This window comes from Trachurus trachurus, assembly GCF_905171665.1.
Source record: "Trachurus trachurus genome assembly, chromosome: 21".
NCBI classification, from domain to species: Eukaryota; Metazoa; Chordata; class Actinopteri; order Carangiformes; family Carangidae; genus Trachurus; species Trachurus trachurus.
This window is the reverse complement of record NC_139899.1, coordinates 24867006-24881693: the sequence shown is the minus strand read 5'-3', so window position 1 is coordinate 24881693 and position 14688 is coordinate 24867006. Positions and strand designations below refer to the sequence as shown.

The window sequence follows — 14688 nt, the reverse complement described above, 5'->3', positions numbered from 1 at the left end:
ACAGGTGCGAGCGATGCAGCGGCCGCCTCACGGGGTCAAGCTGGTTATCGAGGCAGTGTGCATTATGAAGGGCATCAAACCCAAAAAAGTACCCGGAGAGAAGCCTGGCACCAAGATCAACGACTACTGGGAACCTGGGAAGGGTCTTTTACAGGACCCTGGCAAGTTTCTGGAGAGCCTGTTCAGTTATGACAAGGTAGAGCACATATCTAATGAATTTACATTGCTTCCATGTTCTGGTTACGCTGTTGATTATTTTCTTTTTCTTTTTTCTACTGAATTTCACTCTCAGAGTTTGATGCTGATTTGGGCATTTCCTGTTACTGCTAATAAGAGAAGCTTTTTTTGTGAGAATAATTTCTCCATTTCTGCAGGAAAACATCCCCGATAGTGTGATCAGTCTGGTGCAGCCCTACATCGACAATGAGGAATTCACGCCAGACTCCATCGCTAAGGTTTCAAAAGCGTGTACCTCCATCTGCCAGTGGGTGCGAGCCATGCACATCTATCACTTTGTGGCCAGAGCTGTGGAACCCAAGAGGGTAAAAAAAAAACCAAAAAACATGTTTATTGTTTAAAAATATTTGGTGACGTGAATGTATTTAATGTGGAATTTCCTCACTTGACAAAGTCGTCTAAACATTGAAATTGTATTTCTGCAGAAAGCCTTAGAGGAGGCCCAGGAGGACTTAGCGGCGACTCAGCTGATCCTGGATGATGCTAACGAAAAGCTGGGAGCGGTGGAGGCCGGCATCGCCGCTTTACAGGCCAAGTACCGGGACTGTCTCGCGAAGAAAGACGAGCTGGACAACAAGTATCAACTGTGTGAGGCCCGACTCGTCCGAGCAGACAAGGTCCGATAAGTTGAGAAAGAGGGACGAGATGTTTACACGACGGATATAAACGGTCCTAAAATGAGACATATTGAATGATCGTTTGATGATTTATGTCTCCTCAGCTTATTGGCGGACTGGCAGATGAAAAAGTGCGCTGGAAGGAAACAGTGGAACATCTGGATTACATGGTTAATAACGTAGCAGGCGACGTGCTTCTGTCTGCAGGATACATAGCGTACCTGGGCCCCTTCACTGTGAGTCTGTTGTAACTAGGCTAGCGTGTCCTTCGCTGCACTTAACTTCATCCTTATCAGGACAGACTAATGAGGATAAAGAGAGACAGGTTTGAAGATGAAATTACATTTATTGTGCACAAAAATAAACTTTGGCGCTTGGCCCCGGGGAGAGTTTTGCTGAAATGACAGCTGGATGACGGCAGAGAAAGGGAGTGCTTTGACAGCTAATGACTGTGATTGGTAGAAGAGAGAGGGTGGCAGACTGTGATTGGATGTATTAGGAGAAGAAAGAAGAGGAGAGGAGAGGATAGCGGGAAAACTGAGAGGAGGCTTGGAGGCGTGCTTAAAGAGATAGTCTTCTTGGCTGAACATTCGCTTATCTCCATAAATACATATTTCCTTTGTGCATAAACGGCACAGAGCAATCAAAACAAGGACAAACTGATTCAAAAACATTTTCCACACCAAATAACATAATCACAGTGCAATATGAGAGTGCAATTTGGCAGATTTAATTTAATGAATTCTTGTGTGTTTGTTTTGTTTATTATTAATATTATTAATTTTAGTTTTTTTTAATGCTCCGGCTGGTTTGGCATTTTAATTTCGTTGTACATGTGACAGTGACAATAAAGGATATTCTCTTCCTTTCTATAGGGAGAATACAGGGCAGCCATGGCGGAGGATTGGCTCCATTGCTTCACAGAGCTAAGTGTCCCACACACCGACGAACCCAACCTGATGAACACCCTAGGAGATCCGGTCAAGATCCGGTCCTGGCAGGTCGGACCCACGCTTCTACACTCAAATCAACTCAGTCGCTTACCTTAGCTTTTCTCATACGTCGTCTCTTTTGCATGTCTAGATATCAGGTTTGCCCAAGGACAACCTTTCAGTGGAGAACGGTGTGATCGCTCAGTACTCTCTGCGCTGGGCTCTGTTCATCGATCCTCAGGGACAAGCCAACACGTGGATCAAAAACATGGTAAAGGACGGTTTCCTCTCTCTGTTCTGATCTCAGCTCGGCTGCAAAGGATACAAGAGAGATAACAGATTACAAAAAACAGACATCATACATATCGCCAAAAGTATTCGCTCATCCGCCTATATTCTTAATCAATAGAGTTTGATATGATATCGCCCCACCTTTTGCAGTTTAATCCGCTTCAACTCTTCTGGGAAGGCTTTTCACAAGATTTTGGAGTGAGTTTATCGGAATGTTTGACCACCCTTCCAAAAGCACATTTGTGATTTGAGGTCAGACACTGATGTTGGCTCATCCATGTCTCGATGGACCTTGCGTCATGTTGGAACAGGAAGGGGCCATCCCCAAACTGTTGCCACAAAGTTGGGAGCATGAAATTGTCCAATATCTCTTGGTATACAGAAGAATTAAGAGTTCCTTTCACTGGAACTAAAGTGCCAAGCCCAAATCCTGAAAAAACTATCCCACACCCATAATCCCCCTCCAGACTCGTCCATCAGATTGCCAGACAGAGAAGCGTGATTCGTCACTCCAGAGAACACGTCTCCACTGCTCTAGGGTCCAGTGGCGGCGTGCTTTACACCACTTTGTGGCTGAGTTGCTGTTGTTCCCAATCATTTCCACTTTGTTATCAGAGAGTCAGAGTCAGAGTCATTTTATTGTCCCTCAACAGGGAAATTCGTTTTGCAGTTACAATCACGTCAATAGTAACTGTCACTAAAAATGGGTAAAAGTGGAGTGCTTGAGACAGTGCAGGCATATTTTTGTCGTTTCAAGTTAAAAGCCTAGTGCAGGTTGTTCATTCTGAGTGCAGTAGGGATAAAATAAAAATTTTATTTATTTCTTTTGGCCCTCTGAAGCCTTTAACACCGTCCAGAGGGGAGAAGGACAAACTCCTTTGACAGAGGGGGATCAGGCCTGGACAAGATTTCCTGTGCCTTTTTCAAGACTCGACCCTCGTAGATGTCGGCTAAAGAAAGCTGCTGAGTGCCGATTAATTTACTGGCCACTTGGACAATGTCTTGCAAGCAACTGTTTTTTGTTTTTGCACTGTTAAGTTGCCGTACCATGAGACAATACAAAAGGTTAAGATGGATTAGATGAAAGACTTATAAAATAACTCCAGAAGTTTTTTAGTCCACATTAATCTGCGCAGAAAATAAAGTCCTTGCAGGCCCTTTTTACAGATGATAGATGTGTTGAGGTCATGGCCAGATGTTACCCAGATGTTACTGCTATGTTCTGACACTGTACTGTTTTTATGTTTTGGGACTCCGGATGGAAACTAGCACTAGCTGCTACAATCCGGCACATTTACATGTTTTTATATGTCCATTAATGTGCATTGTCCCACCCAAATAAACCAATAAATAAATAAAATAAATGTTTGTAACTTTCTACCATACTACGCACGTATACTACTGAGAGTTGACTGTGGAATATTTCGTAGCGAGGAAACTTCACAACTGGACTTGTCGCACAGGTGGCATCCTATCACAGCTCCTGAGAGCGACCCATTCTTTCACAAATGCTTGTAGCAGTCTTCATGCCTAGGTGATTGATTTTATACACCTGTGGCCATGGAAGTGATTGGAACACCTGAATTCAATGATTTGGGTGGGTGAGTGAATACTTTTGGAAATATAGTATCTACAGTGATCTACTGCTCATATTTATTTGCTTTCCTTCACCAGGAGCAAGACAATGGGTTAGTGGTTATGAAGCTCAGTGACGGCGACTTTCTGAATAGACTTGAAAATGCCATTTGCCTCGGTCAACCCTGTCTTCTGGAAAACGTAGGAGAGGAGCTCGATCCTGTTCTGGAGCCCGTCCTGCTGCAACAGGTGACGACACACACACACACACTGATGAAACAAACCGAAATCAAATGAAAATCACTTGTATGCTAGTGTTACATGCTTCTCCACCACACACTGTTAGTTAGTTAGTTTATTTGCACATTATATACAGTAGCCTACATAAAAACAATGAAAATAGTGAAATTAAACATTGTGCAGGAGAGGTGGAAGCAAAAAGAGGCTTATGAAAATATCTCCCCTATATAAAAACAACAGTGGTGGTCTTCAAAGTCAAAAAAAGATGATAATACAGAAATTCATAACAATAGCAATGTACATACAAAATGAAAAATAAAGATTGACAGATGCAGAAGTGCTACAAATCTTTTCTTAAGAATGATTTGTTTCAGTTGTTCTCTGCTTAACGCATTGATTCGTGCCTCTCAGACATTTAAGCAGCAGGGCAGCACCAAGCTGAAGCTGGGCGACTCGGTCATCCTCTACCATGAAAGCTTCAAGATGTACATCACCACCAAGCTGCCAAACCCACACTACTCTCCTGAGACCTCCTCCGCTGTCACGCTCATTAACTTCACTCTGTCTCCCAGGTAACATATCACATCATGTGGAGTTCAGGTTACTGAGGGTAATTGTAAAAAGTCCTACACTCTGTCATAGTGTTTCTTTAAAGGGATAGTTCAACATTCTGGCAAAATGGCCCATTGCCATAATCCCTATAGTCATAGCAGTAGGTTCGTTACCTTTAATTGTCGGTGCAAGCTATTTTTAGAACGGCGGAGCAGAGCCGCGAGCTGCTCAGAGCTACGCTACGGAGGCTCATGGGATTTCTTGGTTTCCCTCATCAAACTCATCAAATACACAATCCAACAACTCCAAAACACTCTAGTGGACAAGTTGTGACCTGCACATTCACCACGCTATGAGATAACAGAACATTACGAGATGGAGTTGTTTGCGATGTAAATTCATGCAAAACCGCTGATGTGCGTTCCCGTTGGGGCCAGTTTTTCGGCAAGCAGTCTCTGCATTTGTCTCGAAAACAACTCTTGGTGAGTTGGTGAATGTGCAGGTCACAACTTGTCCACCAGAGCGATTTGGGGTTGTTGGATTGTGTATTTGATGAGTTTGATGGGGGAAACCTAGAAATCCCAATAGCCTCCGTAGCGTAGCTCTGAGCAGCTCGCGGCTCTGCTCTGCCGTTCTAAAAATAGCTTGCACCGACAAATAAAGGTAACGAATCTACTCCTAAAGCTATAGGGATTATGGCAATGGGCCAATTTGCCAAAATGTTGAACCGTCCCTTTAAAAGTGCACCGTGTGTGTATTCAGTGGTCTGGAGGACCAGCTGCTGGCCCGCGTGGTCGCTACGGAGCGCTCAGAGCTGGAGGAGGCCAAGAACCAGCTGATCATCAGCAACGCCCAGATGAAACAGGACCTGAAGGAAATCGAGGACGAGATCCTGCTGCGACTCAGCTCCACAGAGGGAAACCCCGTGGACAACGAGGAGCTCATCCAAGTGTTGGGCGTCTCCAAAATCAAAGCTGCAGAGATCCAGGTCAGCGAGCTGCTTCATCGATGCATCACCGAACACCAACAAGCTTCTTCCCCCCTGTTGGATTTCCTACTAACACACAATGGTTTTCCCGGCAGGCCAAAGTGGCGGAAGCAGAGAAGACGGAGCAGCACATCGACGCCACCCGCCTGGAGTATGTACCGGTGGCCGTGCGCGGGCAGATCCTCTTCTTCTGCATATCGGACCTGTCCATCATAGACCCGATGTACCAGTACTCTGTGGAGTGGTTCCTCGGCATCTTCATGGGCGGCATTACCAAATCTGAGAAAACAGGTACGGAGAGTTCACACAGGAAGTTACTGTATCTCTGTAGTTGTAGATGTTACAAGTGGTTCACGGACACACACACGTAAAACATATGTTTCTGCTACTGATGATTGTTGATGATTGTTCTCTACATGTTTCTTGCAGACATAGTGAAGGAGCGCGTCGACAACATCAACAACTTTTTCACCTTCAGCCTCTACAGCAACGTGTGTCGCAGTCTGTTTGAGAAGCACAAACTCATGTTCGCCTTCCTTCTCTGCGCTCGAATCATGATGAACGAGAACAAAATCAACATGGTGAGCGCCGTTGGAGTTTTGTACTGTTGTCTCGTCTCTTTAAAGGAATAGTTCAAGAATTAGGCAAATTGGCCCATTGCTATAATCCCTATAGTTTTAGGAGTAGGTTTATTACCTTTAATTGTCGGTGCAAGCTATTTTTAGATCGGCGGGGCAGGGAAATGAGCTCTGCACTGCGCGTGGTATTTCCGGATTTCTCTCATCGAACTCATCAAATACACAATCCAACACCTCGAAAACGCTCTTGTGGACAAGTTGTGGCCTGCACATTCACCACGTTTTGAGACAATCATGTAACATTACGAGACAGAGTTGTTGTAGGCAAATGCGTAGCCGGAACTACATTCCCGACACGGCTGCTGGGTGGAGTGATTTCAAAAGCGAAAGTAGTTCCGAGTACTTGCTTCATGTGTCGTAATTTTACAGAATTATACGTGATCATTTCATAGCGTGGCGAATGTGCAGGCCAGAACTTGTCCACGTTTTGGAGTTGTTGGATTACGTATGTATTTGATGAGTTTGATGAGGGAAACATGGGAATACTGTGCACCTCTGTTGCTTTAGCTGAGCAGCTCACATCTCTGCCCCATGATCCAAAAATAGCTTGCACCGACAATTAAAGGTAACGATCCTACTCCTAAAACTATAGGGATTATGGCAATGGGCCAATTTGCCAAAATGTTGAACTATCCCTTTAATCTTCTCCTGAGTTAATCCAAGTATGTTTATGACTCTATATCAGACTGAGTGGCGCTACCTGCTGTCTGGGGGGATGCCCGCCCAAATGCTGCCCAACCCGGCAGCGAGCTGGCTGTCGGAGCGCGCCTGGCTGGACGTCCTGGGCCTCAGCGCTCTGGACACCTTCAGCAAACTGGCGGCGAGCTTCACCAGACACCAGCTGGGTTTCAAGAGGATTTTTGACAGCAACCAGCCTCACAGGCACGCAGCCTCTTTTCCTTCCTTTACACAGTGCAGACAGAGTGGCGTTCCCATTACTTTCAACACATCCCGCAAATTGAGACGCCGTCCCGCATTGTTCTTGACAGGCTCCCATTTTGTTTTAAAATCTGGCATTTATAAAAATGATTATGTGACAGAAGCAGGGAGGGCTGTTGGGCTGTGTGATCATGACTACACTGGCCGTCCGGCTGATTTGATTCACATGAATGTCAATCAAACTAGGAACTTTAATACAGGTTAAGGGCGCGTCCACCAACAACAAACAAACAACAAAAAAGTGAGTGAGGATGGAGGAAAGGGAGACAACGACTGCGGCGAAGAAAAGAAAATGCAGTTATAACAAGAGACTGGGAAAGCCTTGACTGCTTGTTCTGTTTGATTGTACATAGTTAAAGGGATAGTTCAACATTTTGGCAAATTGCCATAATCAAAAAATTAAAATAGCTTGCACCAACAGTTAAAGGTAACAAACCTACTCCTAAAACTATAGGGATTATTGCAATGGGCCAATTCCCCAAAATGTTGAACTATCCCTTTAAGGTGTGTTAACTTTAGAGGAACTGTGAAATAGCATGAAAGCTTCATGCTTACTATGTGAGACATAAGAGACAAGTTGAATCTAAATTAAATACATAATACATAATTGCTAAGTTTTTATAGTAATGTTAGAATAAAAGTTATTTTAAACTTTATCTTGATGCATTGGAATCTCATATTGTCCCACACACATGTAGTCTCTGTCCCACATTTGGTGAGTTGGGATCTGGTCACCCTAAATACAGAAGCTGTCAGTCACTGTCTAACGAAGAGTGTGTGTTTGCCTACAGGGAGCCGCTCCCAGCGGAGTGGGACACGGGGCTGGACTCGTTCCAGAAGCTGCTGATCCTGCGCTGCCTGAGGGCCGACTGCCTCGTTCAAGGCCTGCAGGACTTTGTCTCGGCTCACTTAGGGCAACGCTTCATTGAACCTCAGGTAGACAGCCAGTCCCGCTTCTAGCTCAGTGGTTGTAATTGCTCCACATGTCAGGGCTGGGTCTGCAGCAGTGCAGATCTGAAAATGATTCATGTTTATATTTCTGCTTTGCGGCCATAAGACTTTTTAATGATCAATAGTGTGCAATAAGCTGTTCTTATCTCAATTAGTGTTTTAATTATTTAAATATGTTTTTTTTAATGGTTGCTGTTTCCTTTTGTGTCTGTATCTTGATATGCTCGATATGCATCAGTGCTTCTCTCTCCCATCCTCCCACAGACTTCAGACCTGTCCGCCGTGTTCGCAGAGTCGTCCCCCTCCACTCCTCTCATCTTTGTCCTTTCCCCTGGCACCGACCCCGCTGCCGACCTCTACAAGTTTGCGGACGTCATGGAGTTCTCCAAGAAGATGAGGTCCATCTCTCTGGGCCAGGGCCAGGTCAGAGCCACGGGGACACCTGGGAACTCTCTGTCTCTGTGCACTCGCCTCGGTGCTATTTGTCTTCTCCATTTCAGACAATGTAGCATACTAATTTGATTGACAGATGCTAAATATTAAAGGAGAATTCCGGCCATTTTTGACCCCTAATGGTCACCAAGTGTTGGGGGGAGCAAAAAACGCGACTAAAATTGATGCAGGCAAACCGGAGTTACACTATGGCTACCCGGCTTTGTGATTTTGCATGTGGTCACTCACCTCAGATAGCCTAACTCTGAAACATCCTGGAATCCGACCGCAGAGCGCCTGCTCTCCCCGCCACGGAAACAAACAGTTTTTCCTTGTTCTGATGATTTCTTTACAAAAATAAACGGTCGAGCAGTGCAGTGGTAATGTCCAAAATATCTCTGACCTCTTTTTTTGCTCCCCCCAACACTGGATGACCATCAGGAAAACAATTTAGGGGTCAAAAATGGCCGGAATTCTCCTTTAAGGCATACAGTACAACAAGCGTAAACACACCATGTGTAGGTTTTTAAGATGAAACCAGATTCTTTGACCATGAACACAAGCTGTATTTCAGTTTACCGTGTTTACAGTGGACTGAGTGCCAGACCGTTAGGAAATCTAAATGTTGTCTCTTAACTGAAAGCCTTGCCTTTGTCCTCACATCTATAGTCACATCTGTCCTCTTCTCTGCTGTCGCGTGTGTGTGTGTGTGTGTGTGTGTGTGTGTGTGTGTGTGTGTGTGTGTGTGTGTGTGTGTGTGTGTGTGTGTGTGTGTGTGTGTGTGTGACTCAGGGCCCTTGGGCTGAGACTCTGATGCACGCTGCCATGGAAAAGGGTCAGTGGGTGTTTTTCCAGAACTGCCACTTGGCTCCAAGCTGGATGCCCTCACTGGAAAGACTGATTGAAAACATAAACCCGGCAAAGGTCAGAACCGAGGCGTACATAAGGGCACGGACACAAACCACACACACAAAACACAGAATTCACTTTTAATATAGTTTATTGCCTCTTACATGAAAATAGGCATGACGTCGTGTTGCTTGACACGATAAAAGCAGACACATTTAGGACAGGACATATTAAAATTCACAAGGCAATTCACGGAGGCAGAATTAGGTCACACAAAACAGACTGATGCCGTGTAGACTCACCAAAGACACTGAACACGTCCAATCCTCTCCACAGGTGCACAAGGACTTCCGCCTGTGGCTCACCAGTCTTCCCAGCAACAGGTTCCCAGTGTCCATCCTCCAAAATGGCTCCAAGATGACCATCGAGCCTCCCCGGGGCATCAAGGCCAACCTACAGAAAACATACCTGAGGCTCACTAACGATTTCATCTCCACTTCCACCAAGGTCCGTCTCGTCCTCTGTTACGCCTCCTCATCGTTTCCTCTTGATTCAAAAATCTGCTTTTTTGTGCATTGTTTTTGTTCTCCAAAACATCCTCTGCAGTTTTGTGTCGTGTTACGTCCTCACACGTGCCTCTTTGTGTTTCCTCTGCAGGTAACAGACCTCAAGTCTTTGCTTCTGTCTCTGTGTCTGTTCCATGGAATCGCTTTGGAGCGAAGGAAGTTCGGCCCTCTGGGCTTCAACATCCCCTACGAGTACACAGACGGAGACCTGAACATCTGCATCAGCCAACTCAAAATGTTCCTGGACGAGTATCAGGACATCCCCTACAAGGTGGGGACACCTGTTATTAACAAAGCCTAATTTTCTCCATTGTTTTGTCATCATCCCTCTGTTCTCTTTTCCTCCTTTGCAGCTGTTTTATCATTCAGCGTTTGTCTCCGTAACCTGTCAATCATTTTGTGTCTGTTGTTATTTCACAATGAAATGTTTATTGTCATTTCTCTCAGTCATACACAGTGTTATTGTTCCTCCTCCACCCGTCCAGGTGCTGAAGTACACCGCGGGGGAGATAAACTATGGCGGCCGTGTGACGGATGATTGGGACAGACGCTGTCTGCTCAGTGTGCTGGAGGATTTCTACTGTCCCGCTGTTCTAACGGAAGATCATGTCTACTCCAAGTCTGGAGTCTACCGGCAGATAGACAGAAGTCTGGACATCCAGGTTAGACACTGGAGGATAGAGAGCGATCACAGGATTAGTACAATAGATTTGCACCTTGATACTGTGTATTTTGTGGAGTCATTAACCATGTCATCAAACAGGATGTTACAGGGTTTATGCAACTAAGCAACAGAAAAACAAGAAGGCAATGTTTATCTAAATTATGACAGAACTGCGTTATTTGTGTCACCTCATATTGTGCCATTTAAAACCAAAAAAAAAGTACAAATTAGAAATATTCTTCTGTGTGCGCTTGTTCTCCGATGAGTTCACAATAACTAAAACTTTTCTCTCTGTTCTTGCTGCATTTAACAAACAAGGAAATGTAAGAAGTGAGACTGTAAGTATATGTTGTGTTGCAAAAAAAACTCACGACGTGCAGTAACACAGGAGTTGCACATGCTGAGTCCAGACTACAGCACCTGGATTTTCTCTTGTGTTACTTTTTAAATGTCGCACATATGAAATCAGAGAACAGCAGCTTGTGACCTGCTGACTGTCAGACTGACTGATGGCAGTCGGTGACGGTCTCCAGTGACCATGCAGGTTTAATGGAAACTCTCATCCCCCTAGGGCTACCTGACGTACATTCGTGGTTTGCCCATCAACGATACACCCGAGATCTTTGGTCTCCATGACAACGCGAACATCAGCTTCGCCCAGAGTGAGACCTTCGCCCTGCTGGGAGCCGTGGTTCGTCTGCAGCCTCGAGCCGCGTCTGCAGGCGGGAAAAGTCAAGAGGAGGTACAAACAACACTGGTTTACTGTGTCTGTTCTTTGTTTGAGTATATTAATCAAACACAAACTGTGGAAAAATACTTTTAGGAAAATGTACCTAGGCACGCTTCCACTGCAGGAGTTCCTGGTAAAGGGAGGGGGCAGGAACTTTTACAGGAACCGTTCTCTCACTCGGCCCTCTCGGCGGTGTCTCCACTGCAAACCAGACTCTTGTGGCAACTTCCAACATTGAGCAAACTTATCATACTTTTCTTTTACTACGACTATTCTCATACGTCTTTTACTGACATATTCTCTTTTTTCCGGCCGGGAAAATGCTTTTTTTTTTTTTAAATAACACTGGGTTTTAAAAATGCCTCTTGGCGCCATATCCCGTTTTGAGTCTGTCCAATCCTCACAGAGTAAATCTCAAGCCCCACCTGGGAATTTTTCGGGGCCGATCTGAGTACCTACCCCCAGGCAGGGACTCTTTTTTGCCCCGTAAATGTTCCAGTAAATGGCCCCACGGGGGAGGGTTCCTGCAGTGGAGTCACGCACCAACGGCCCCCGGCACCGTAAAATTACCCCGAAGTTCCTGCAGTGGAAACGCGCCTCTTGACAGCAAAATGTCAGGTAGTGTCAGGGCTCTAGGACTTGTAAAGTTTCATCTGTAATCTGCCTCCTTCCTGGACCACAGATCGTGGAGGAGATAGTGGGAGGCATTGCTGAAAAGATCCCGCGGCCTTTCAGCATCCAGGAGGTGATGGAAAAGTACCCGGTCCTCTATGAAGAGTCCATGAACACTGTGCTCATCCAAGAAGTCATCAGGTAGCAATTACCGTACACAGTACATCACACCGCAAACCACATGGGTATAAAAACACACGTCAGTTGCTGGTAAAAAATGAATAAACACAAGAAATACACATGTTCTTGCGATTGTTTATTTTAAAACTAGTTGAATTAGATCCCAGTAATCACACGTCATTGTATATGCCGTGTCTTTCAGATACAACAAGCTTCTGGCGGTCATCTCCCAGAGTCTCGGTGATATCGTCAAGGCTCTGAAGGGTTTGGTGGTGATGTCATCAGAGCTGGAGCTTATGGCCAACAGCCTGTTCAACAACACCGTGCCTGACATGTGGAAAGCGAAGGCAAGACAGACACACACACACACGTACCAGTTATGACCAGATGTCATAATATTATATACATAACCCATTTACAGCCCCTTGTTGATTATTCACAAACCTGAACTCTTCTGCCCGTATAAACAACTCTCCCTGCAGGCCTACCCGTCTCTGAAGCCTCTGGCCTCCTGGGTGTCCGACCTGCTTCAGAGGATCAGTTTTGTGCGGGGGTGGATCAATGAGGGCATCCCCCCCGTCTTCTGGATTAGTGGCTTCTTCTTCCCGCAGGCGTTTCTCACCGGGACCCTCCAGAACTACGCCCGTCGCTCCAGCATCTCCATCGACACTATTGGATTTGACTTTGAGGTCAAAATGAAATGATATTTTCCAGTTTTATATTACAGATTTAGAGGATTAAGTAATATCTTCTGCATGCATGTTAATGTATACAATATTTGTTCTCATTTAAATATTAAAGGGATAGTTCAACATTTAGGCAAATTGGCCCATTGCCATAATCCCTATAGTCTTAGCAGTAGGTTCGTTACCTTAAATTTTCAGTGCAAGCTATTTTTAGAATGGCGGAGCAGAGCCGTGAGCTGCTCAGAGCTACGCTACGGAGGCTCATGGGATTTCTTGGTTTCCCTCATCAAACACATCAAATACACAATCCAACGACTCCAAAACGCTCTGGTGGCAAGTTGTGACCTGCACATTCACCACACTATGAGATAATAACACAACGTTATGAGACAGAGTTGTTTTCGAGGTAAATTCATGCAAAACCGCTGATGTGCGTTCCCATCGGCGGCAGTTTTTCAGCAAGCAGTCTCTGCATTTCCCTCAAAAACAACTCTGTCTTGTAACGGTCTGTTATTATCTCATAGCGTGGTGAATAGCATTGATGAGTTTGATGAGGGAAACCAAGAAATCCCATTAGTCTCCGTAGCGTAGCTCTGAGCAGCTCGCAGCTCTGCTCCGCCGTTCTAAAAATAGCTTGCACCCTTGCAACCTACTCCTAAAACTATAGGGATTATTTGCCAAAATGTTGAACTATCCCTTTAAACTTAACCTGTTTCCTTCCCATCTCTTTTGTAATGCGTCCTCCCACAGGTGATAGGGAAGTCATTGTCAGAAATAAGACAGAAACCAGATGCAGGCTGCTACATCCACGGCCTCTTCCTGGAGGGGGCTCGCTGGGATAATGAGGCGGGTCAGCTCACGGAGTCCAGGCCCAAGGAGCTCTACACGGAGATGGCCGTCATCTGGCTGGTCCCCCAACCTGACCGCAAACCTCCCACCTCTGGGGTCTACCTCTGTCCCATTTATAAGACACTGACGCGCGCTGGGACACTGTCCACCACCGGTCATTCCACCAACTACGTGATTGCAGTGGAGCTGCCTACGGATCGCAGTCAGGGACACTGGATCAAACGTGGAGTGGCCCTCCAGTGTGCACTGGACTACTGAATACAGTCTTTTTTTCATTTGCCATTGTTGCTTCATACATGTAATTTATGTCCAAAATGATGATGACTGCAGGTGTTTTTGCTGAAAACCAATTCAAATCAAACAGATTCTTTACCTAGACATCATATTTTACGAAATAAATACGAAATAAACATTGATTGTTAAAATAATAATAAAAAATCACAATGTTATATTTTAATTTATGAGCAATTCCTGCGATGAAAATAGATCCAGCTTCAGTGTTTTTAATATAAAATGGTGTAACTTTTCAGGACAATAAACATTGCTCTTTTTACATTTAAAAGCAATTAATGCAAGTATTTGTGTCTTTCCAATAAAAGTACATTAAATATGGTTTTAACAGTATGTATTTTATCCTTAAAGGGGAATTGCCGTTTTTTACAATCTGGACCTTATTTCTAGCATAAAATATGATCATTTACTCACCCAGATAACTTTGGTGTCATTACAAGTCGTTCTGACGAAATTAGCTCCAGCCGAGAGCCGCGTCCGTATAATGCGAGTACACGGGGCAGCGCAATGCAGCCTCTAAATAACACATTATCTGCCGCGAAACTCGTTGATTTCACCAATATTTTGTTAAGATACGCTAGTGCTATTCCCCTTTGAGTCCGGGGTTAGCTGTTATCAACATCCGGGGTCTGTAGAGTAGAGTAGAGTAGAGAATACTTTATTCATCCCTAGGAGGGAAATTCAAATTAGTCCAGTAGCTCACACGACAATGACACAAAAAAGAAAGAAAGATGGAGCAGGACCGCCGGATGAAGCAGGACCTCTGGATGGAGCAAGGCCACCAGGTGGAGCAGGACTGCTGAATGGTGCAGGACCGATGGTGAAGGGGCAGCTGGGTGGATCAGGATCATTGGAGGGGCCAAATCATT

General features: G+C 45.0%; 1 protein-coding gene across 1 annotated transcript in view; it reads left to right on the top strand.

The window, feature by feature from the left end:
- dnah1 (dynein, axonemal, heavy chain 1) overlaps positions 1-13786 on the top strand; it is a gene marked incomplete at both ends in the record, with an annotated part of 36774 nt that extends 22988 nt beyond the window's left edge. The window contains 23 exons of the mRNA XM_083996015.1: positions 5-196; positions 375-542; positions 663-854; positions 959-1090; positions 1730-1855; positions 1938-2057; positions 3752-3901; positions 4304-4464; positions 5207-5432; positions 5528-5723; positions 5862-6013; positions 6756-6952; positions 7801-7945; positions 8225-8383; positions 9185-9316; positions 9578-9748; positions 9899-10078; positions 10293-10469; positions 11043-11213; positions 11884-12014; positions 12196-12340; positions 12476-12682; positions 13430-13786. Coding sequence (XP_083852141.1) covers positions 5-196; positions 375-542; positions 663-854; positions 959-1090; positions 1730-1855; positions 1938-2057; positions 3752-3901; positions 4304-4464; positions 5207-5432; positions 5528-5723; positions 5862-6013; positions 6756-6952; positions 7801-7945; positions 8225-8383; positions 9185-9316; positions 9578-9748; positions 9899-10078; positions 10293-10469; positions 11043-11213; positions 11884-12014; positions 12196-12340; positions 12476-12682; positions 13430-13786 — 3987 coding nt within the window. The remainder of the gene's footprint in view (positions 1-4; positions 197-374; positions 543-662; positions 855-958; positions 1091-1729; positions 1856-1937; positions 2058-3751; positions 3902-4303; positions 4465-5206; positions 5433-5527; positions 5724-5861; positions 6014-6755; positions 6953-7800; positions 7946-8224; positions 8384-9184; positions 9317-9577; positions 9749-9898; positions 10079-10292; positions 10470-11042; positions 11214-11883; positions 12015-12195; positions 12341-12475; positions 12683-13429) is intronic.
- Positions 13787-14688: the final 902 nt, after the last annotated feature.